The sequence below is a fragment of the Marmota flaviventris genome, chromosome 1, assembly GCF_047511675.1.
Source record: "Marmota flaviventris isolate mMarFla1 chromosome 1, mMarFla1.hap1, whole genome shotgun sequence".
NCBI classification, from domain to species: Eukaryota; Metazoa; Chordata; class Mammalia; order Rodentia; family Sciuridae; genus Marmota; species Marmota flaviventris.
The window spans coordinates 76,962,605-76,988,759 of record NC_092498.1 but is presented as its reverse complement, the minus strand read 5'-3'; the positions used below and the strand labels follow the sequence as shown (position 1 = coordinate 76,988,759).

Genomic DNA, 26,155 nt, shown 5'->3' with positions numbered 1-26,155 from the left:
AAGAAGGGGTCAGAGGTACCAACCCTTAGATAATGACATGCTGAGGGGGAAAACAGAGCCCAGGGCAGATCGCTCTCCAGATGGACAACAAAACATGTTTATAGACAAGCAAAAAAAAAAAAAAAAAAAAAAAAGTTATAATTTACTGGCAGTAAAGGATTATTGGTTCCTACAATCCAGTTAGAATTCTGAAACAGGGTTTGCCACTATATCAGTCAGATTCTAAACTGTTTTATCAGTGGAAATGTTTTTATTTAAGGAGGGATCTTGTAAATATTCTTAATTTTTAAAAACCGTGGAAATGTTTTCAGAATCTATTTCCTTTCTCTTATACCTGCATGGCCTACTCTTACAACTTTTGCTGCAGTTATTAATATAGTTAAGATGGAGTTCAAGAGTGAAAATTATGGTTGTCCTTTATGGGGTAAAGACTAGTGACCCCACAGGAAATTGATGATATCAGTAAGGAAAAAAAAGAAAGAAATTGTATTAAAGCCCTACAAAATTTGATTTCCAACTTCTACTAGTGCTCACATATTTCTTAACATGATTATTAATATGAAAAATAATTTCCTTTAAGAATGATACTCTATATTTGCATAGGTAAATGTCTACAAGAAAGCAAAATTTATCATTAAAACCAAAACCAAACAAAAAAGCATTCTCCAATGAGTTAACAGCTTAAAAGACTAGGCTCCATTCAGATATTCCCCTCCATTTAACTTCTCTCTGCTTGAGCCTTCCATTGACCAGTCTGGTCAATCTGTAAATACATAATAATTTAAAAACTCAAATGACAAGTGAAAGGGTGTTTCTTCAAATATCCGTACTCCACATGCAAAATAAAATCATTAGCAAAAAGAAACCATCTTCTGTATACATAATGAAGAGACTAAACTCATTGTCTTTTTATGTTTTGGGAAATGGCTATACTAAATTTTCTTCTAGGCTTTATCTTTCCATTCATCAGACTTAAAATAATGAATAATGCAACTTTTATTTGCATTAATTTGAACCTGAAAAAATTCTATGGAGAAGGTAAGAGCCATTTATCATGACTTGGCAGAGCTGAAAACAACTACTACGTATCAGAGAAGAAATATGCACTTAGAAACTGTGATCCATTGTGAACTACCCTTATTCAGATGAGTGGGACATTTAGAAGAACCAGCTTTTGAATTGAGTATATTTACTTCAGGATACACCTTCTCAAGACATTTACAATCATTACACAGCAGAATAACAGATTTTTAGAGGACAGATTAGAGTCTGACCCATTCAATCCTGTGTGTCCAATTCTTTGCTCTATTTAAAAAATATTTCCTTTGTTTTTATTGGTTGTACATTTTTAAAATATAAAAAGTGAAAATATATCTTTGCTAAAATAGTGGTGGTTAAAATAATTTCACAAAATTTAAATTATTAATGGCCACATATCCCAAATCACTTGGCTTAGCATGCCTTTTCCATTTTAATAACTGGAGTAAAGGCATACTCTCTAACATCTTAAGTTTGACCACTTAGCCACGGTTAATTCCCATGGCTTTTTCCATCTTGTATACTGAAATTGTATAACTAGAGGACTTGTTGCCCTGGGACTTGTCCTAAGAGCTTAGCTGGAATCAACAACTGCCTTTTAAGAAGGATCAGTAATAGAATCCAAAAATAAGTATGCCAGCCCTAAGCTAGATAGCGGTAATGCATCTACGTTTAGCTTTATAAGGTAATATCTATTAGGTTGGTCCTTTTTACAGCCCTGCCACTTCCTGACCTTACTAGAACTAATGATTTCTTAATTTTTTACCAAGCTAATGCATGCAAAATGATAACTCATGGTTTTAATGAAAACGTCTACATACCAATGAGTTCGGACATGCTTTCATATATTTTAGGGAAATTGTGATTCCTTTTCTTTGACATACCAGTATGTATCTTTTCCTAACTGGTTGCTTATCTTTTCTTTTCCTAATTGGTTGCTTATCTTTTCTTTCTGATTTGCAGTTCTTAATCCAGATATGAATCTTTTATTGGTTTTATACACTACAAGTATCTTCTTATCTCTTTCTAATGGCTACATAGTATTTTATAATGTGAATTACCAAATTTTATTTGCATAGTCCCCTGTTGACTTTTATGTTGTTTTCATCCTTTGATTTTACAATAAGCAATACTATGTGACCGTCACCAAGTCATTTCACACAGTGCAAGCAGAGTTGCAAGACAAAGAACCAGAAGTGAAACTGCTGGGTCAGAGGAAATATGAAGTTTTAGTTTTGTAAGATAGTGCAAAATCGTTTTCCCCAAAGATTGGACCAATTTTCATTCCCATCAGCAATGGCTGTGGGCATCTGGTTTGCCATGTTTCTTAAAGGTGAAAGGTAAACAAAATGGTATCTTATTGTACTTTTACTGCCTATTGTGTTATGATGAATGCAATTGGGTATTATTTCATGTTTAAAAGTTACCTAGCATCCCTATTTTGAAAAGTGGGCTATAGAGTTTTGTTTTCCTCAATGCTGTTCAAATGCTTCTCTTCTAACACAATGACAACCTCTCAAGGCCAGATTCTACCTGAGCATAGTTTCGGATGGTTTCATGATCTTCATTTGCTGAAAACACACAGTGGTTGGTCATCTTAGTCTTGTCACCATCATCTATGCGTGTTCCTCCAGGGGCTGAAAAGAGAAAAGCAATTACAGTCAGGACAATATCTGAATGACAAGAGCATCCACAGAATATATCAATTCCTGCATATCAAGGAAAACAATGAAAGGAGATATAAAATGTGAGGCACATAAAATTTCATAGATAATGTGAATGTGTAAATATATACATGTTACTATAAATTTATGTTCCCAATATAATACAAATCAGTTGCTTCATTTCATATGCCAACCATTGTATATAATATTGTTCATATCCATGCCTTTACTAGAGCCTATTGATAAAAATCTGGTTCTTTCAAAAGTATATCTTTAACCATGGAAGTTAAGGAATAATCTTTATTCAGTGATTTTGATTTTAGCATTCTCAGTACAACTCCTGATATTTTCCACACTAGGACTCGATTCTCTTTCCAGGCTTTACAATATTTTTCTGGACTCTAGTTCACCCAAGCATGGGACTGACCAGATCTGACTCTTACAGATCTTGTTGGCTTTCACTTGGGTAGTTCTTAAACTTTTCCCTCCTCCACTAATCCAGTCATCCATACCTGGTTGAACAGAATGATGCCCTGCCATATCTTTTTTTCCTTGTATACTAAATGCACTAGAACAAAAGAATGACTTTCTTTTCTATAATTCAACTTTCCATATTCACAGGTTCCTACTCTTAACTTTTAATGATGGTCATTACAAGCATTGATTGGTCAGGACAGAATGAGAACATTAGGTATTTTTCTTTTCTGATTTTTCTTCCTGGTAATTAGAATAGGCAGTATAAATCAGCCAAGTTAGAATGATATCTTTCATATACTTGACAAGTATTTGTAGATATGGACTCATATCAGCTACTGTGATAGGCACCAACAATACCGCTGTGATCAAAGCTGGAAGATCAATGTTGCTTACTCATCAGCCACTCCTTTTGTGTATCTTAGTGCATATCTGCCTTGATTTAACTTGTGATTTCAGATCTTTGGATGAAAAAGGCCACACATAGCGACATTTGTTAGAAAACATAGGCAAATAAAAATTCAATAGAGTTACTTTCTTTTGCTTATTGCCTCCTTCATGTGCTTCCGACTCCAGCAAACAGTCTTATAAGCAAATTAGTTTTAGAAGAGTCAGTTCCTTCAGAAGTCCATTTTCACTCAATTAATTTATGTACAATATTTAATTAGCCCTTCTTAATGAACACAACCACCTGGAACAAAATTTTATTAAGATGATAATCTTCAAAACACTCTGGGCTAATTATTCCTGATAAAAGTTATATAGCTGAAAAGTTTGACTTTAAAAACGATAGTCTTTGTCTTAAAAATAAAAGTTTTAAATTCATTATATTTCTTTTCAATTTTTTTTTGTAGTTATAGATGAACTGCATGCTTTTATTTTATTTGTTTATTTTTATGTGGTGCTGAGGATGGAACCAATCCTCACATGTGAGAGGCAAGTGCTCTGCTACTGAGCTACAGACCCAGCCCCAAAATTCATTATTTTACACAACACTTGTTACACATTAATAATATTGCCACAACATGCATTTAATTTTTTTTTTCCTGATGTTGGAATCAGGTATTAAATTATCATTTCTGAAGTTTTTTGAGGCCCTGCTATTTTTCTCAACATAGAAGTAAAAGAAAAGTAGACTACATCTTGTAGCTATCAAGGCAAGGGTAAAACTGAAAGAACAATATGGTTCAAGAATAATAGAAGGTAAATTTTTTGTGAGTGTGAAGAAAATTCCTATATATGTGATAATTAAACGAGGTGTTTATATTATATTAAAAGCATGCAGATGGCTGACTTCATTAATTATACCATAAATCTGGATTTAGTAGGCATGTGGAATTGTACAGGCTATGCTAAGTAAGTGGAACCAAACATTTTCCCCCAACCTCCTTCATGGATGTATGAACATAGGCAAAAGGAGTGAAACCTGGACTTCAGAGATTAATCTGCTGCATGTGGCAAACAAACTTTGAAATAATTAATGCAAAGTATACAGACAACTTAATGTAAGGAGCGTGGTTAACTAGAGCAGAAATTATGTAACTACTGATATTCAGAGAGGTTGGAGGGTCCAGGTAGTCTCAAGAAAGTAAATAAAATCAGCTGGGCACAGCGGTGCATGTGTATAATCCCAGTGACTAGGAAGGTTGGTGCGGAAGGACAAGTTCGAGGCCAGCCTCAGCAACTTAGCAAGGCCCTGTCTCAAAAAAGAAAAAAAAAGGGGGGGGCGGCTGGGAATGAGTCTCAGTGGCAAAGCACCTCTAGGTTCAATTCCCAGAACAATAAACAAATAAATAAATAATAAAAACAACAACAACAAAAAGCAAATCTCAAGAATGACAGAAAGATCAACAATGCAGCCTGGAGGTCACTCAGAGCTGAAAACACTACATACAGCTTTTTATACCCTGACTTGGATTATCTACAGTGGCAATGAGCAATCTGCATAAACAGTAACAACAACAAAATCTATATGATTGATTAATGCAATCATGTGGAACTTTGGTAAGAACCAGCTGAAGATTATTTTTGCATGGAGTTACCAGTGTATTCATAAAATATTTCATAATAAATGCAATAACTACAGCCAATAATCATATTAGAAAATCTTTGATTTTGCTAACAATTATAAATTGTGAAATATTTGTCATTTAACTGATTGATGAAGATCTAAAAAGGCTAACAACTCTCAGTTATCTAACACTGTTGAAAATGCATATAAGTACTTGTGATTTTCGACAAAATATTAACTATAGCATTCAATTTGATGGCTAATTTTCTCTCTCACATAGGGAAATACAAATAGATATAGATATTTCCACCCTTTAATCCATTAATCCTTTGCTATGTAAATAAAGATATAATTACATAATAGCACAAAGATGTGTACACAGACACTGATACCATTGTTGTTTACAATGTTGAAAACTGTAAATAATATTCTTTAATATCATTTTGGCTAGTAACACTCATGGGTGTGAAAGGCAATAATATATTGCTGAGTAAATGTAAATTCCCATGTATACCCTACATTCTGAGTATCACTGCATTCTCAAAAGTTTATGAGGTAAAGAGATTCTAGAAGAAAATTAAGCAAAATATCAACAATGATCATTTTGGGGTATTGGGAGTAGAACACAATGTATACAGTTTTTGAATTATCTAAAGTGATAATGAGCAATCTATGTAAACAGTAAGAACAATAAAACTGATTTAGTATGTGTTGAAAATCAGTAATACAGGATAATAAGGGCCTGGTAATAAATGAGACCAAGCACCAAAACAAGTATTTGGAATAAGAGCTTAGAATAGGCTCCACCTCAAAGTGGGGGAATTGACACACCTTGTCTTGAAGTTGGCTTAAGCAGTGTTTCTCAGTGAGAGGCCCAGATGGCATTTATGGCAGGGCAATTTTTCATTGTGTTGAAATATCTTTGCATAGCAGAATCCGAAGCATACCTGTCCCAACCCCAAATACTTCCATACATTTGCAAATGTCCCCTAAACAATTGAAAACTGACCACAGGTAGTAATTTATGACTACTATACAAACTAATTACAACAACCAAGACCTAAGAATGACTTTGACAGGAAAAAAAAACAAAAACCAAGTGGTTAGGATACCTAAGTAAGCTTTTTGGTCAGCTGTGTAACACAGGATACAAATAGTATCCTGAAGCCTTTCCCTCAATTGCTCTGTTAGAAACAGCTTTTAGTGTGTGTGTGAGTGCTTTTTTTTTTTTTTTTTTTAACACCAGTCTTTAAGGGCTGGGAATGTAGCTCAGTTGTAGAGCACTTGCCTTAAACATGTGCAAGGCCCTGGCTTCAATCCCCAGTACTGCAAAACAATAAAAAGAAACTAGGCTTAAACTGTATTTCTTGGATATTTTATTACTTATGGATGAAATGGCATTAACTAAACCTTGAAAAATTGATTTTAAATTTGTTGACAGTTAACACTTCAATGTACTAAATAAAGGGATGATGTTCAAAAGAAAAGCTGCCATATGATAAACATGTGGTCTCATAAGTATACAAGAAGGATCCAGATGACATACACAAAGCTACACTCTTCTGTAGAAATTATCCTTCAGGGCCTCTACATAAACATTGAAGGATTAGGGACACATGGGACAGTTGGCTTTTAGTGAAAGAAAGTAGCTGACAGTTGTAATGTCAAGAGAAAATTTCAGTTCTATGCATTTATTAGCGAGTTATCATTTCAAACCCACATTAATATCATTCCAAATTGTCATTTAGGTAAAAAACTGTAGACTCTTATTTGCATTTTAAAAATGAATTCTAATAAATGCAAGCTTATAGGATTTTACAAAGAAATATTAAAATAGAATTAAAACATATATACATATATTATAAAAAGATGTTATAACACATGGCTTACCAAGCATACTGCCTGCCACCAGGATATCAAAGAGTGTGTCTGCATAGCGACGATAATCTAATCTTGAGCCAGTCGAGTCCAGAAATTTGGCTACAGCTTCAAGGTCATCACCAGCTTCATTAAGCCCCTGGACAAGTGTATCCCTGAAGACCGTGGGTTCGAATTTCTCTTTTTCATCTAAAATTGAAAATCCATTAAATTATTCCTTTTATATATACACATTATATTCCCCAAGGTGTTTTACACATATTCTCTTTGTCCATTATTCTTTATTTAGTGTGATTATTTAGAAATTAAAGGGCAATTTAAGTTTTTCTATTAGAATCCCATGTTCTTAAACCCCTTGTTTAAACATTTACTCAAGCAAATAATGTATTTCTGTTCAAAGGGGCCACAAGAATATTTCAATTATCTAATATATAATAAAATTAATGATTGTTCATTTGTCATTTGTAGGCTAAGCCAATAAAATCTATTAACTTTAATCAGAGGAAAAAACTAAAGAGTGTAACAACTGCAACTTTAATTGCTGTTTCACCTTAGACCAAGAAAGAAAATGATCCAGAGAAACACCAAAGAATTTATAAGAATAAAAATAAAAAGCAAAGATTGAGAAGGAAGAAATGAATAGGAATATCTCCTTTATAAGACAAATTACTCTAGAATATAAATTCTTCAATAAATGTTATTAGCTATAGATGTATAATACTGCCTCAGAGCAGAAGGTTTAAACTTTTTGGTCTCTTCACCCCTTGATACTCTTAAACAGCACTGAGAATTAAAAAGAGCTTTCTGTTCATGAAGGTTATATCTGTGGATACTTATTTTACTAGAAAATAGAAAACTAGAATGTTTATTAGGTGAAAAAAGTACTGAGAAGAATGGTATTGTTTTACACTCTTGCAAATCCTTTTAACAACTGATTAATAGTAGATGGACGGACGCTTACACCTACTGAGTTCAATCTACTGCAACATTACATACTGTATAGACTCTATAAACTCCACTGCAAACTCAGAGAACATCAAAAGAGTTTAATATCTCAATATTGTAATTAACAGTTCTGATTTGTAGATCCTCTGAAAGGACTTTAGAAGACTTAAAGGAATATAAATATTGTATAATTTTTTATTCTGATCAAACATTGAGAAGAAAAATCTAAAACAACCCCAAAGGCTTTTATTTACAGGCATAAATGAACTGCTGCAGGGAACGAGGTGGGTGAGCACAGAGAATCTGCCAGGAAGGGAAAGGATTGGCAGGAGTTTTGGTCTAGACACTAAAGATACTTCTTGTGAAAGGTGGATTTTAAGTCAGATGGAGGAGGAGACAAACTAGAGATGGAAGGGGAGGGAATAATACTTTAAAAATTTACAAGTAAAAATGAGTTCTTAAAATAAAAAAAATTACAAAAAAGTGAAAAACTCAATGGAAGAATTAAAAGAGAAAGCTTAGAATATCTGTCAGAAAACTCGGGAATGATATTGGCTAAATTATATTGCTATATTGTGTGCATGTATGAATATATAACGATGAATCACACCATTATGTACAATTATAATGTACCAATAAAATATGGGGGGAAAAAAGAAACAACATATATATAACAGAGGCCTAGAAAATAGAAGAGAAAAATGTTAAGAGCAGATCAGTCAAATATTCACATAAGTATGGTGAAAAGATAGAATAAAAAAACTGTAAAGGAAGTTATTTTTAGAAAGCGTCACAGAATTGAAGAATGCAAGTTTCCAAATAAAGGGCTTTTTAAGTGTCCAGTACAGTGATTGAAAAGGGAACCATACCAGGTAAGTTCATTATCACGAATTTACAGAATACTGGGAACAGAGCAACCATCAGGAGATTATGGGCAAAACAAAACAACAACAACAAGCCACACAGAAAGTAATAAGAAATAGAGTGACAAGAATTACTCAACAATTCATGACATATCAGAAAGCAGAAGAAACTTGTTCAAAAGTCTGAAGAAAAAGAGCTTCCAACCTAGAATTGTAGTGTTTAGCTAATTGTAGTGTTTAGCTACTAATCAAGTGTAAGAACAAAGTGAATGTATACTGAAACATTCAAGCTTCCAAAATAGAGAACGACTAGGGAATAAGTTGTGAAAAACAAACAAAAACAAATAGTACTGTTGAGGATAATGGTGAAAGGACATTTCAAACACATCAAGCTCCACAGCTGACCTAGAGTTTATCAATGTGATATGACATACAAATCCCTCCACTAGCCTCTCATTGTTAGAATTCTGAAGTGTCTTGTAAGAAGAGATTTACACAACAGGAAAGGTAAAGGCTGCCTAGTTTTCATTTTCGTTTTTCTTTTACAGTGTAGAGGGTGGAATCCAGGAATTGACACATGCTCTGTATATGATATACCACTGAGCTACACTCCCAGCCAAAGGCTGACTACTTTTAATTATTTAATTCAGAAAATATGTTAAAAAAAAATAATCAAATAACAGTTGAGCTGTGAACAGCATGCACAAAGTCATAATACTATGAATCCTAAACATAAGTCTAACTGAAATTATGATAAAGAGGTATGAGCTGGGTGTGGACAGTGAGAAAGCAGAATCCTCAAATTCTTTAGTAGGAAGTACATATTTAACACTTCCAACAGAAAAATCAAGAAATAGCTATAAAGAATGCTGTTTGACTACATGAATGTAAATATCAAAAGTAGCAGTTAAAAAGGTTCAAAGAGTTCCCCTGGGGAAGAGCAGGCCCTGCTGTTGTTAGAACTTGCCTTGCAGAACCGTTTGACTATTTAAATGATGTGCTTGCATAATTTTAATAAAATTAAAACTACATGTAAAAACCAAACTGTCCGGTTTGCATAGACTGACTACTACATGTAACAGAAGGATGGGTTATCAGTGGTTAACAAAACTTACATCAGCATTAGAGCCAGAGAAGAATGGCATTCGCAGTACCAGTCAGAGCCACAGGGTGTGAGATGCCATAAAGACATACACAAACGAACAGAACAATATTCATCACACATGAGATAAAAAGTCCTTTTGATGCCATAAGCAAAACATCATGCAGCCAAGAACACAAATGTTGACAGCAGAAAAAAATAAATAAAATTTGGTTCCTGTGTTGGACAGTGGGGATACATAAGAGGTCTAAAGAAACATTTTTTTTTTTTAATATTTAATTTTTAGTTGTAGTTGGACACAATACCTTTATTTTATTTATTTATTTGTATGTGGTGCTGAGGATCGAACCCAGGGCCTCACACGTACTAGGCGAGTGCTCCGATGCTGAGCCACAACCCTAGCCCCTAGAAAAACATATTATATAGAGCTGGAAGAGAGGAAAACTGTATCTCTAAGCAAGAAGAACCCATTAGCAAGCAAATAAAACTTCACTTCTTATTCAGGATCTAACTAAAAAGCAATTCTCCTTCCTCTTAGGAGAAAGATGTTTTCTTTCCTATATTATGAGAATACTGGAAGTGAAAAGACCACAGCCTGTTTATTAAGTCTTGTGGCCAGCTTCCAAAATGAACTGAGGCCATCCCCACAATGACACAACATGTTTGGATGTTGACTCAGGTGGTAGATCAGATTTTGATGGTTTGAAAATTACAAATTGAGGCATATTGGGTAATATATGTTGGTAAATAAGGAAAAACTTAGGCTAGGCCAAGAATCCATGTGGAAGAACTTGTTTTGAATTTAAGAGACAACTTAAAAACTTGTGTTTATAAAAAGGCCATAATCGTCCCATTCTAATTTTCCAAAAGAATTGCCAAGGAAGAAAAATAAAAGGAAGATAATATATCATGGCCAAGGACATTCCAACAGTGAGCAATAATGCATTAAGTCAAAATGACTATTTATAGCTTGGAAACCTTAAAAACTTAGGATGGCATGATGGGACTAATAATTCTTTTCCACACCCCCAAAATCTCTCACCTACAAAGATAGTCTCTATCAAGAGAGACAGAAACTCCTATAGAAGAAAATGACAAGAACACTAATGGAAGTTTGGGGAAACAAGACAACATTTTAACCAAAGATTTCCTTTCATCTGAAACAACAGGATATTGTGTAGTTTTTATTTCATTTGAGGACAAACTAGCAGCAATACTTTAAAAATCCTAACAAAAATATATCATTGCCTCTTTTGGTTTCCATTTGGCAGTTCAAACCTTTCCTGAAGTAGGAAGTATATAATTAGGGTCTCAAATTTATACTGTGTTGGTGAATCACAAATATGACACCGAGGAGGAGTTAGTCATAATGGCCCTTTCGCTGACAGAAAAACAGGCCTATTCCTGATGCTCAAATATGCCTGTAAGTTTTCTGACTGTATTACTTATTATAAGAGCTACAGTAACTGGTTAATAAAGCATTTGTCTAACCTGTTAATGAAGTGATTAATAATACAACCTACATCCCTTCCCAAAAGTCACCGAAGCATAGTAAACAAGTAAAAAAAAAAAAAAAAAATCATGTATTTTCTAATTATATACAAATATTTCAAGATTTATAGGTATACTCGATTAGTTATTAATACACTTATCATAAATCTCTTTTTTTTGGCAGTGCTGGGGATCAAACCCAGGACCCCACATATGCTAGACAACTGCTCTGCTACTATGTTAAACCCCAATCCTATAAATCTAAATGTGATTGAAACCCAGTAGCACAAAGCTAAAGTCTGAGGGATAAGCCTGAGAACATTGTCACTTGGATGCCTGCATTTGTTCCTCTTTTTTTTTCCTCTTAATTTCACCAATTTTATCTAGTTTCTACAAGATCCTACAAGTCATAGTAGAAAATATAAATTTGGAGAGCATATGATGTATTTCATAGAAGAGGGTATAAATGGGTCCTGTGTGATGTGCTCTACCATATTGTTTATATTTGCATTAGGCAACAATTCTTTTTTTTTTTTTTTTTTAAACTACCTTGGCATGCAAGAGCATTATCTTTGTTAGGAAAAGTTTCAAGGTAATGATAAACCTTTGAAAGAGAGACTATCAAATGTCCTTGAGATAGCCCTTGTAGTTTCCCCCACTCACCCCTATGAAACTACTAACCATTTATATGAAGTCAATCCCATGATAAAGGCAAAGAAAAGCCAAGGCACAATAAATTATCAGTAGGCAATTTAGTATGAAGAGCAGAAAATGAGGTTGACACAATTTTATTTTTCCCAGTCAGCAGTTTGGCACAAAATGGCTCAAGTGTTGTTTAAATCCTCAACAGACCTGAGTTATGTAAGTCCAGATCAACTGACAAATAATATATGTCTCTCAGTATCTCTCCCTGAGTACTCTTGCTGCACAATCTTGACCACCCGATGAATCAGAGGCAAACTTGTTCAGAATTAGAGAAAACCTTTGTGGCTCCACGCTGCAGGCGGACGGCAAGGGCCAGCTTACTGATGGAGTCAGGGCTGCAGTTGTGCAATAGTTCTTGGGCTTTCCTGGCTCTAGAGCTCAGTTACAGTGAATCAGCGTCACGCTCATCACGCAGCTTGAGCTGGAGATCCAGGTCTGAGATTAGCACATACCCTCAGCAGGCGGGCAACAGCAAACCTCTCTGTGCCTCACAGTTGGGCTTAGATTAACTGGTGTCACATTACTGGGCTCCACAAAACCTTCACTATAATAAGGTTTCTAAACTATATCGCTCATGACTGTTAAACTCCTTTTGAAATCATCTGCATCTTTTTTTTTTTCTTTAAGACTGTTTAAATAAGGAGACAATAAATGCATGCTGGTCAGCACCTCATGTTTGTTATTTGCTTCCAGATTCCTCAGTGGGGAAATGCAGTGAGAGTAAGACATTAGATGAAAAATAAATGCAGGTGGCATAGCCTATATCTGAACTCATTCAGCTTATGGGTTAAGCCAGGAATCAAAATAAAAGGGCACACAGTGGGTCATCAATGAAACAATTCAGCACTCAGAGATCACTGAGTGGGACTATACTTCAAGGCTGTTTATCTTCATACAGGATACTTCCTTAAATACTTCTCAGCCATCCCTCTCAATATTAGTTAGCTTAATAATTCACCTCGTGTTTCCTCTTTGAGTTTCAGTTCAACTGTCTTTATATTCAAGGACATAATTGCATAAAAATTACTAAATGCAAAATATATAACATAATTGTATAAACCCATGTATTTGTGTAAAATATAACTGTAAAATAACAATTCATGTAATTGTGCAACTGACAATGTAAAATCATGTTAAAATAGTCTTTACACAGGAAGAGCAGTAAGATGAATAGCAGATAAAAAAGAAATTTTATCTGTCACTGTCAAACTGTATCTATTACTTTTCTACTCACAATAAAAGAGATTTGAAAATACTATGAATTTAGAGGAATTTAGGACAGTAGATCTAATTTGACTTCCTAAATTCTGAGAAAGCAAAAAACTCAACATCTCTTTCTGTAACTCACTTTTCTCTCGGTATTACCTTTGCTATCAATATTTTCTCAAAACAACAAAACAAACAAAACCCAAATACAAATGCTGATGTTAAAAACAGTCAAGTATATCAACTTCCCTCAAGCTAAATAACTTGTCCAACAAACATCTAGGAAACTGGTAATTCTATAGCTTGACTGCAGAACTTCAGATTCTACATTTAGAGCACATTAGTGAAATTTGTGAGATTAAGTGGAAGCACAAAACTTTGAATTCTTCTCCAATCTGATAGTTTGATTAGAACTTTAAACACACATAAACACAACACAGCCTACCCCTTTTCCGAGTTTTGAACCGCTGGCCTGTTAGCACTGGCTTCTGATGCTTATTCATAAAATTTCTGAAAAACAAAATAAAGGTTATATATTTTAAATAAACAGTTCACACATTTTTATATATGGCTAATGAACATATGTTCTATGTCAATCAAAAAATGAACATCTTTTAAAAATAATTGGACTAGGCAAATTTTTAATGTTTACCAATATCAGCTGTTTTCAAAGGACACAGGGAAAACAACCACATGTCAACTTTGGCAAAGGTTAGACTCAATACCATACTTTTGAGGAGCATACAGTGAGTTATCTATAAATATTACATGTATATAACCTATGGTCCATCAATTCCTTTCCTAGGAATTTATCCTGCAGCTATACCACACAAGAATGCCAACATATGTGTATATGTAAAAGTATTTAGTTGTGGTATTGCTGGATTCATTGTGTGTGTGTGTGAGGGGGGTGTCAAATGACCATAAATATGAAGTCTGATTAGACAAGACCTAAGTTAGCCACTACATGAAACATTAGGCAGCTTTACAAAAGAATGCATTCGATTTCTAGCCCTGGCTGTGTCTCTGATTACATATGTATGTTAAATCCACATCTCTTCCTATCACTCAATGAGTTTCAGCCACACTGCCCTACTGTTGATAAGGTTCTATTTCTAAGGCTCTGCACCTGTCTTTTCAGGAAGCATCTTCCCCAGCTGTCCACATGGCTTACCTACTGCATTCATTCAAACACCTCATTTCAGAGAGGCCTCCTTAACTATTTTTTTTTAAATATTTATTTTTTAGTTGTAGATGGACACAATATCTTTATTTTATTTATTTATTTTTATGTGGTGATGAGGATGGAACCCAGGGCCTCCCACGTGCTAGGCAAGTACTCTACCACTGAGCCACAACTCCAGCCCCCTCCCTAACTATTCTGACAAACATGGCCTCTTGTCACTCTCAAATCTTTACCTAGTTTTTTTCTCCCTTCCTAACCTTTAGCATTATCTGCCATTTTATTATTATCTGTTTGTGGTCTGCTTCCCCCATGAAAGTTAACGTCAATGAGCTAGGAGTCACGTAGGTTTTTACTCAATAATATATCTTTAACACCTAAAAAGCTAACAAAGTTTAGCTTTTAATGAATGCTTCTCAAATACACTGCTCTGCTGATATGGAAGGTTGATTCAGGCATAATGATACTGAGGAAAAAAAAACAGACCCCCCCCAAAAATAATGGAATGTATAATTTTATTTGATTAAAAAAGGGATAAACAGAATATGTGCTTTTCTAAACAAGGAAATTTTGAGAAGGATTAAAAAATATGTAAAACTTGCTGCAAAATACCTCTTAACAACTGAGAATAACCATGCTGGTATTAATATTATACACTAAAATATATCTGGATTGCTTAAATTATGAAAGCCAAACAAGATAAAAGGTACTATATTCAAGCAGATTATCTCATCTTTCAGAGTTTTAAAAACATGGAAAAATCTTTATTCTGTTTATTAAACAAACCTTCCATTCCAGGGCTCGGGTGTACCTAGCTCTGTGGCAGAGCACTTGTTTACCATGCTGGGGGCCCTGGCTGGATCCTCAGCACCAACAACAAAGTAAAACAAAATACCAATCTGCCATGGAAAAGTTCTAATCAATCATTATTTTAAAAGTGAAACCAATTACAAAAGCATTAACAATGCAAAAGTAAATTCAAGTTTTACCATTTGAATTGAGAGAAATTTGATCATTTCTATGAACTAAAATGAACTTAATAGCGCATGCCTGGAGAAACAAAAGGTGACTAAAGCAGAATCCACACCCTCAAGGAATTTAGTGGGAGAGATAAAATCCAAACCTTCAAAACACAATGCAACCCTTGAAACAGAAGTACAGACCAGAACCAGGGTAGAGACAGTGACTGATTGCAGCTCAAATATGGGGCAAGAGCTACATATCGAAACACGGGGAAAACAACTTAATTGATAAAATCTCTTTTCATTTGATGAATGTTGGAAATTGTTTCTAATCCATTATTTATGTTCACTGTAAAACTCATTCAGAAATTTCCCTGTTGGCATTTTCAGAATTTACTGTGGATCAACAAACATTTAATTGGTGCAAAATTGATGTCATTGTGTAAGTAGTTCCCTCCTTGTCTCTGTATCTCCCAAACATAATATTCAGAATGTATTCTTGTTTTATTTTATTTTTTAAAAAGGGCAACATGAAAAATCTGTCAAGAGTTTGGTTCTCATTCAAAGCCAAAAATAGAGCCCAAATAGCTTGAAACGTCTTCAGCAAGCAAACATTCAAGGAGCTGCTCTCTGCCGAAGATGTTTTGTTTCATAATTAATTTTAAAGCAATTTTAAGCATGAACCATATCTAAAATTTTTATTTTTAGTCTAGGTTATAAACTCATGGATTTCTCTGTAAGTAAGTCCATATTTGTACCTTGTTTCTATCTTTCTCTGTTAATGGATAATTATCAACATACTATGAGAGAAGTACTCTATTTAAAAAATCCTTAGCTTTTTTTTATACCTACTTCAGTTCTAAATAAAAAAGTTCCTCTTCAGGGCCCAGTTATGGGGACTTATTTTCTACATCCTCAATATAGTTTATATAGAAAATAATATAATAAAATATAAACAGATATATATGCAAAATTTTTGACATAAAAACCACCATATAAAACTAACAAAACCCCAAAACTCACCCACTTAGTGAAAGACTAAATGAAGGTATTCTCTTCACCAAGAGTATCTATGGTTTAGCTGTTACTATTTGGAGCAGAGACACAGCTTTCCTCTAAATTTAGCTCCATGCTACAGTATAATCTGCTCAGTAAGGGTCAGCCTTTATAAGGTCCTTGCTGAGCCCTTATCAGAGAGAGCCCTGGCCTAAGATAGAAGCAAGGGCATTTTGAGCAGAAAATGGTGCTAACTTAAACCTGGGAAAGTAACAAAGAAACAGTAATAAAGACAATTCCATAGCTCACTGTAAAACGATTACATGTATTACTTTGCATTATAATTTGAAATCAACTAACTTTTCCCCTTCTAACAAAATGGAACAGCTCTATGGTTTAATACTATTAAAACTTGTATGCAGAATGTCAAACAAAATAGATTTAAGATTTCACAGGTCATCTAAGAGACTATCTCTTGGATATCACACAAGAAAAAAGAGAACCATAAAACACTTAACTGATTCAATAATTCAAAATTTGGAAACTAGTCATTATTGAATTAAAAACCTCCTTTTCTGGGGGAAAAATCCTTTTAAAGTCAATGTTGTAGGGTTTAATGAGAAGGTTTTCAAGTCTGACATGTTTCATATATTTCACCCCACCTAATTACACTAATCAATCCTCTAACCATCCTAGTGTCCACTGTAGATTCCATTCTTTAACTCAGAACTACACCTTGGGCCCAGGTGTGATAAGGAGGCAAGCAGCCTAGATACTAAACCTACTAGTTTTCCCAGCCCACTTGAAATGGACTGAAAACTTGGATGTTGACTATTCTGTCTTGACTGGTATTCTTGTTTCTTTAATTCTCTCAGTATTGGAAGGAGCTGATTTACCAGAGAAGGACTCAGTCTTCCAGTTGTCCCTACAAGGGAGTGATTGTTCTTACCCAGCAATCCAAAGGTGTGGTCTTATGCTCTATTTTTAACTCTTCTTCTGGTTTAGCTCATCTTTAGACTATGAGACACTGCCTTACATGACATGCTATACTACCAATGTATTGAATATGTAGTATGAACATAATAATCACATTATTTAACCTCAGTCTTATGAATATATATATAGTCAAAAGCAGAGGTCACAACATTTGTGTGTGTGTGTGTTGAGAGCCACAGTTTAGTTGGAATGACGCCTGGCATTCTGCTAGAGGGAATGCTTGAAAAGTGACCCTGCTCCGGGATTAGGGCGGATCCTCCAGGAATAGGAGGACTCCTGCTGGGATTAGGGCGGATCCTGCTGCCTTGGGCACCCACTACTTTGGAGTTCCCCTGGAGTTCTCAGGGGGTTCTGGGAGAATTGGCGCGTGGAGCCCAGTGGAGGGAGTGTACTCCCGGGAAGTGTGAGTGCAGGTGAGAGTTCGGGAATAAAGAGTTGCTGTTTGAACTTACAAGGCTTTGTGCCCAGCCAGACTGCAGCATGTGTGTGTGTGAGAGAGGACAAAAAGAAAATACTTTAGGCTCTGTGGGCTATATAGTTTCTGTTCCAACTACTTGATTCTGCTGGTCTGACAACAGCCATAGACAATATGCAAACAGACAGTAATGGCTGTATGCCAATAAAATTTTATTAACAAAACAGACAGTGGTCCACACTGGCTCCACAGGTCAGTTTGCAGACCTCTATTCTATAGCAGGGTATCCAATAGAACTGGACTTGATAATGGAATTTTTCTGTATTTGCATAGTCGAATATGGTAACCATAAGTCACATTTGGCCACTGAGCACTTGAACTGTGGCTAGTATGACTGAGGAGATTAATGTTTAATTCTATTTCACTTTATTAGTTGAAACTTAAATGGTCAATGTGCCTGATATCTACCATGTTGGGTACTGCACTTATGAAGTTATCCTTCCATCCCCTAATACTTAATTTGATAAAAAAGTAAAAATAGGGGCTGGGGCTGGGGCTGAGTGGTAAAGCACTCTCCTGGCACACATGAGGCACCGGGTTCAATCCTCGGCACCACATAAAAATAAAATAAAGGTATTGTGTCCATCTACAACTAAATACATATATATATATATATATATAGATAGATAGATAGATAGATAGATAGATAGATAGATAGATATAGATATAGATATAGATAGATAGATATAGATATAGATAGATAGATAGATATAGATAGATAGTAAAAATACATCCAAAAGAGAAGTTTTTAATAAATATTTTTCAAATAAAGTAGCCCCGAGGAGCATTTTACCCAAATATCAAAGTCACATGGCTACAGTAGGCAAGGAAAGAAAAGGCATCACACTTCAAAGAGCCCTGTATACAGTCAATAATGCTTAAGATTTTAGGGAAGGAGACTTTAGAGTCTAAAAATCATAAGGCAAGAATATCACCTCCAAAGTTGAAAGAATTTTATAAAGATGACACACCATTACCCCATAAAACTCAGTAAAGGCCATTTTCCCTATTAGGACCAAGAATTATCTTTTATTCCATACCCTAATGAGATAACTCACCACAAGAAGAACAAACTAAAAATTACCCAAAATCATAAACAAATTTTCTTTTCATTAAAGTTAAACTTCAAGAACAAGCATCATAACATCATTTATAAAACATGTCCAATCAAGAAAACTTTTGGGTCAGTAACATTGTAGCAAAGTTTTCTCAAAAGAAACAAAAATAATTAAACTGTCTCTAAACGTTTAAATTATTACCGCTAAAGCAATCAACTAAATGTCTATAATAACACCATGCAATGTGTTGCCCAGAATAACATTAGTTTTTTTCATATCCTTATTATGACTTTGTAACTAATAGCCTCTTCATACTCAAAATCACCCAGCTGCTGCAAAAAGCTTAATGAAATGTCCTAACAAATTCTAAGCTGCAGTAGTAAAAAAAAAAAAAGAAAGAAAAAGAAAGAAAGAAAAGGAAATTTAAAACAGAAGATAGTATAGCTATAAAAGAAAAATGTTTCTAAAGAATTTTAAATTCAATATTCTTTTAGGATTAAAAAAATTCACGTTCTCTTCTTATACTTATTAATATAAAAGAACATAAACAACCTTGTCAAACTGCATAAAACTTAATATTAGTTTCTTCTAAAAAATTTACAAGCATATTTTTCAGTGGGGAACATTGATGGTGGAATCAAATTGTGCTAAGCAATTACCTTATGAGGAAAGGATCAATTAATGACAAGGCACCATGGCAAAGTTGGCATTTTTCATGTTTCCAGAACTATTTTTCTATCTCAAGTGTAATTAGTACTACCTAAGTTCTGAACTGATATTTCCTTTGGAATAAAAATAGAAATGTTCCAAAAGCTACATGCCAAGTATCCATGTACAACCTTTATATAGAGACAAATTAAGGTAATTACATATAATTTGTTATCTTAATGAAGTTATTTTCAAAAACTTTTAAGAAACATAGTTTATTCCTAAAATACTTTCACTCTACCAATCAACTCCTGCTGTCCACTTCATCTAACCTCGAAGCTCCTTAGGGCATGGATGTTTCTTTGAGTACTTAGGTTTTCCCCAGATGGAAAATCTCCCAGATTCTTAATCCCCTCCCTCCAACTGACTAGGCTCATCTGATCTTCCAGATGCTCCCATCTTGCTGATGCCATTCTTATTTCTCTCAACACTTGCAAAGACATGGACGCATGTACCCTACCAACATTAGAGAATACTTTGGCTTTTAGACAACCTATCCCTTAAATAAAGGTTTCAGGGTATTTTAATAGCAAAATGACCTAAAACCTCTATTCTAGATAAGACCCTAAGAACCTCTGTCTACAAGATAACAATTGTAATAACAATTGAATACCTCTAATATTAAAATTGTAAATCCTGAAAATGTTGAGGAAACAGTGGCATAAAACAAGGATATGTCCAATGGCTACACTGTATATATTAATGTATCAAGTATTTGGGGATATCTATTACGTGTAAGGCATTGTACTAGAACAATGTTTTCACGCAGGATAGTTGATGATTTTGTCACCCAGGAGTACTTGGCAAGGTCTGGAGATATTTTGAGATAGGATCTTACTAAGTTGCTTAAAGACCTCGCTAAATTGCTGAGGCTGGCCTTGAACTTGTGAACCTCCTGCCTCAGCCTCCCACGTTATGGAGATTACAAGTCATGGACCACTCACTGTGCCTGGCTTCTGGAGAGATTTTTTTTGACTGTCACAGTCAGAGGATGGGTATAGATGTTACCAGCATCTAACAGCAATGGTGTCAAATATCCTATAAGCTACGAGCATAAGAAAGCCCTCCACAACAAAGGATCATGTGGTCCAAAATTTCAACAGTGCTATGGTTGAAAGACATTACATTAGGAAAGAAATAGTGGTACATTTAAGAGCTAAAAATTTTGCACATGGAACTAAACACACCTCAGCAGCAACTCAGCAGGTATTTAATTGAATGACTGTTTACATTTAGCAAACACTGATGTCAAATATTAGAGAAAATAAACTTATCACTGAGTAGACCATTTTATATGAAAGCAAAAGTACCATGATGTATGAAATAAATGTTTCCCAGTCTCGGATTTATTTCTGCATTGATGATTTTATATTCTATGATATTCATGGGTGGTAGAGGACAGGCAGAATATAATTTTAAAGGAAGAACTAGAAAAAATAAGGTTGGGCACCAGCAGATGAATTTTTCCTACTTTAAGATGATGCAATAATGAATAGGAACAAAAAAGACAACAAAGACAAATTTTAAAATGAAATACATTTACTAAAAATGAAATTGCCTATTTTTTATGACTTGGAGAAAACAATGATATGCTAAGTGGATACAGTAAAATGCAAAATTTTGTATTCTGATGTGAATTTGGCTATGTAAAATAAACCAGCACTCAATGAGCAGTGGGCTTAAGGGGACATTTAATTCCTCTTATCTATACCTCTCTAGATTTTCTATAATATAAATACAGGTAATAGATTAAAAAAAATTGCATATATATAAATGAAAAACTTTAACCTCCTCTGAAGTTCCTATCAAATCCAAAAAGTTACAAGCAACAATATTATTTGTGTATGAAGAAAAATTATATTAGACAGGATATAAATAAAATTCTGCAATATTAGATATAATTCTCTCCTAAAAGAAACCAGGATTCCTTGAATAAATGGTTGATACCAAGGCTATGCGAGGAAAGGTTCACTATGATCCTGGGAGGTCTTGTGCCATAAAATACATAGTTTAAAAAAAAATCAGAAAAGTATTAAAACAATACAGGATCCTTCTTTTTGGAGATACTGGAGATGTAACTCAGGCCTTGCACATGGTAGGTAAATATTCTATCACTGAACTGTATCCCCAGTTCATTTTTATTTTTTATTTTGAGACTGAGTCTCACTAAGTTGCCAAGCTGGCCTCTAACTTGTGATCCTCCTGAGTTGTTGCAATTACCAGTACTTTATACCTGGAGCCACGTTCATAGGAATAATCTTGAGGACAATTCTGCTAAAGCTAGCTTGGGGACAATTTTATTACCAAAATAATTTAAAGAACAGCAATGATGAATATGCTATTAAATAAAATAAGAGCCCACAATTTCATACTTATAACTTCATATTCCATTTATTTATTCATACCAAGGATTGAACCCAGGAGGGCACCTAACCACTGAGTCACATCCCTAGACCTTCTTATTTCTTTCTTTATTTTATTTTGAGATTGGGACTTGCTACATTGCTTAGGGACTTACTGAGTTGCTGAGGTTGGCTTTGAACTCAGGATCCTCCTGCCTCAGCCTCCTGAGTCCCTAGGATTATAGGTGAATGTCACCATACCTGGCTCATATTCCTTTTAAAGAAAACAACTTAGTATACAACGAAAAGGGAAGTAATTGGAGATAGAAAAGGAAACATGAGGCCTGGGGATACAGTAGTTCAGTGGTACAGTGCTTGCCTAACATGCATCAGGTCCTGGTTTTGTTCCCCAGCACCACAAAATCAACAATAAACAAAATAAATAAAAACAAGAAAAAGAAACATGGAATTAGAAAATTCAGTTTGCAATCATCACACTACAAATTGATTCATGCATTGAAACATGGGAGATTCATCCATGTATATTAAATCAAGATGAATATGTGCATGTACATTGGGAAGCCCATGATGATCAACAGGATAACTGCATAGCCTTAAATCATCTTCACATGAATCACAAAAGAAAAAATGGTGACTACACATTGGAGAAACATGGTCAACAACAAACCTTCAGAGGATTCATACTGAGGAGCATGGGATATTGCTCATGTGGTATTCCAGACAAAAATGCATGATCTGACTCTAATTGTCAAGAAACAAAAATATACCTAGGAATATTCTCCAAAACCAGGTGGCCTGTATTCTTAAAAAATAGAAATGTCTCAACAAAGACCGAAGAACTGTTTTATTAAAGGAGAACCAAAAAGACATAACTAATAGTAACATCTGTTAAATTAACTGAATTTTATTATTGCACTGGGGTGCTGTAAGAAAAGTCTCTTATTCTTAAGCTCAGAACCACAGGGACTTTGTATTTTCTGGGACTGCTTAGAAAAAAAACTTGCCACAGAGGGAGGTAACATCACTTTCCAGATCCCTCAGGATTTGCTCAGCTGTAAAGTAGGAAACAACTTAGCCACATCAATCACTCACTCAGGAAAAACCAAATTAACTCCTGATATGAACATGTCTATAATAAATACATTATTCTGGTTAATATAGTTTGTATTTGACTGATCTATGCATAATGAAAAAGTTTTGAAAAATGTTTTTATTGCTGTAGCACAGCAGGGGGTTCTTCACCTTGCTGCACACCAACACTACATAAAATCCTTGGCTTAAGTGAGCCATGAAGTGCTTAGCCACACCTTGTACTACCTCTGTAACTCCTGCTGTGGAAATATTTTTCCATATTACATTGTCAACTAATCAGCAATTCAGAAATATATAAAATGAAAGTGATAAAGATTGTCATCATGAAAATAAACTCAATGGTGAAAAAGCGTGTGTGTGTAAAATAAGACATGGGGTTTTTAAGGAAAATAAATTCTGATCTCTGCAAATTCAAAGCAAATACCTTTAAAACTGGAAAAAAAAAAAAAATGATTCCTGAACAAAAACTTTTAAAAATTCGTTAAAATCCATTATTTTTTCTACATTAAAAATATTTACCAAAACAACACACATGTAAGTATACAATGCTACATAGTAATTTAACTCATAAAAAAGCACATATTTCAGAATTTACACATGGAACAACTTCTTCCCTCAAAAACAAAGAAACTCACAAATACTATAAATTAAGCTAATAATGCTGCTACTAATCAAAATTCCTTTTAATTAATATATTTCTGAACTCCAACCCCTGCTTTATAAAGAATTTCCCCCAGAGTCTACAAGACATTCTTTTCATTATCTTCAATGATGAAAAATTTTACTGCTTGATGGAGGGTTTAATTTTAGGAAATCAGAGATAATTCAGAATCTAATCGGTTGAAAAGGTATGTGGCCATTTTGAAGCTACCTGGTCTGTGTATTTCTATGTTCGATCATGTCATATTTCCTGATATACATACTTTTTATGTACTCGAAATAAATATTGAAAAAAAAAACAATGGCATTCAAGGCATAAAAACTTTTCAATAGAAATTTCAAAAACATTATTCATTAGTTGAAGTATCAGCACAGTGAATATACAATCTTGCAAGGTGATGATTTGGAAGGTCCATATGTTCCAACATTTGGGTTTATTTTAACCATTATGATTGTTTTTTTCTTATTGACATATGGCCAAATATTTCATATACAATAGTATATGCCACTTCCTTATTTGACAAAGGTGTGAAAAAAATGCTTGCATGAGAAAATAATTTCTTTAAAATAACTCTAATTATAAAGTCAGCTTACCATGTAGATTCTAGAAAATTTAGAAAAAAATTGGGAAAAATGTAAATTTAGCTTTCTGCAAATGATCATCAGACACATTTAAATAAAATGTAAATTCCTTCTTCTTTATCATAGAGAGCATATATGTAGAAAAATATTAAAATCCAATTCTATCACCTTTTCTAATCTTAAAGTGTAACTTAAAATAAAAGTTGCATTAGGACTTGGAGTTAGTTGTATGACTTAATTCAAAGAAAGTTTCTAGCATCTTTCTTTTAAAAGCATTGTTTTGGGCTGGGGATGTAACTCAGGGTACAGCACTTGCCTAGCATGCACAAGACGCTGGGTTTGATCTCCAGCAAAGGGTGGGGTGGGTTGGGGGTGGGGGTTGTGTTTCAATGCTTCACTTTAGGAAAAGTAGAAACCTTTCTTGGAGAGGAAAATATTCTAGAAATTTGGTTAATCATATTATAGTTCTAAGCTCAAGAAATAACAAGATGGTTTCTATATTGATAATGTACTTATAGCAAACAACAACAAATACTAACAATGTATAAAGGGGCATAAAATAAAAAGTGAAGTCCATTTCTCAATTTTTCACTCTTGTTCTAATGTGCTAGTTGCACTCTATGGGAATGATAATAATTCTAACTCTTTAACATTGTACTACATGATTTTCAGAAAATACGTACATATGAGATCTCCACCTATATCGAAGAAAAAACAAAGGTAAAAAAGTCTCCTCATCTCCAGTGTTAATTCCTCCAGAAAATGTCCACCTCTTCAGAAGGTTCCTAAATAAAGGTTGAGCCCTTCTTGGTACAGGAGAAAGATGATCTTTACATGAGATTTGCCTTTCACCTAAATGCACATACATCCAAGATGCACATACAACCAAGGCCTTCCTAACTGAGGTAAGAAAATCCAGTCAATGCAAGGAATGCATGTCAAATGCCAGAGAGCAGTCAGTTTATAAGGGCCTGATGAACATAAATCTCATGGGAGTGTTTGTGGCTAGTGGGTCAAAATGGAAGCCAGGGTTAAAGTTACAACCATAAGTACTGAAGTGTGTGTCTCTCTCTCTCTTCACAGGATTTTAATCAAGGAGAAAGGAAAACAGAATCTTCTGGGGAAAAAAAATAATATACAAGACTGGTAATAGTGGAAGATTTTTGCATTGTAGCAACTGTTTAAAACACATGGTAATGGACTCTCTAAAAGCTTAAAGGTGGTAGTGGGCATGTGTCCAAACATTTACTCACTTATTAGTTCTCTCAACCAAGAAACTCCTGCCCCATCCTCCCATAGACATGCCAAAGCCTGTCTAGCAAGTGAAGCTTTATGTGAAGGGTTTCTCACCACCCCCCCCCCCCTCTCTCTCTCTCTCTCTCTCTCTCTCTCTCTCTCTCTCTCACACACACACACACACACACACACACACAACATATGCCTATTATACACAGTGAGAACATGAACTACAAACATATGCCTATTACACACAGTGAGAACATGAACTACATAGGGCACAGCACACCAATGATATTGGACTATATTCCCTGATACAACTGTATAGAAGTAGACTACACGAATTCAAATTAAAAGAAGGTGGGCTGGGGATTTACTTAGTTGGTAGAGTGCTTGCCTCAAATTCACAAGCCCATGGGTCAATCCCAGCACCACAAAAAACAAAACAAAAAACAAATTAAACGGAG

General features: G+C 34.5%; 1 protein-coding gene across 1 annotated transcript in view; it reads right to left on the bottom strand.

Moving 5' to 3' along the window:
* Bzw2 (basic leucine zipper and W2 domains 2) overlaps positions 1-26,155 on the bottom strand; it is a 56,249-nt gene that overhangs the window by 23,037 nt on the left and 7,057 nt on the right. Inside the window, exons 2-4 of the mRNA XM_027932715.2 lie at positions 13,823-13,887; positions 7,078-7,254; positions 2,572-2,675 (exon numbers count right to left, since the gene is read on the bottom strand). Coding sequence (XP_027788516.1) covers positions 2,572-2,675; positions 7,078-7,254; positions 13,823-13,880 — 339 coding nt within the window. The 5' untranslated portion in view covers positions 13,881-13,887. The remainder of the gene's footprint in view (positions 1-2,571; positions 2,676-7,077; positions 7,255-13,822; positions 13,888-26,155) is intronic.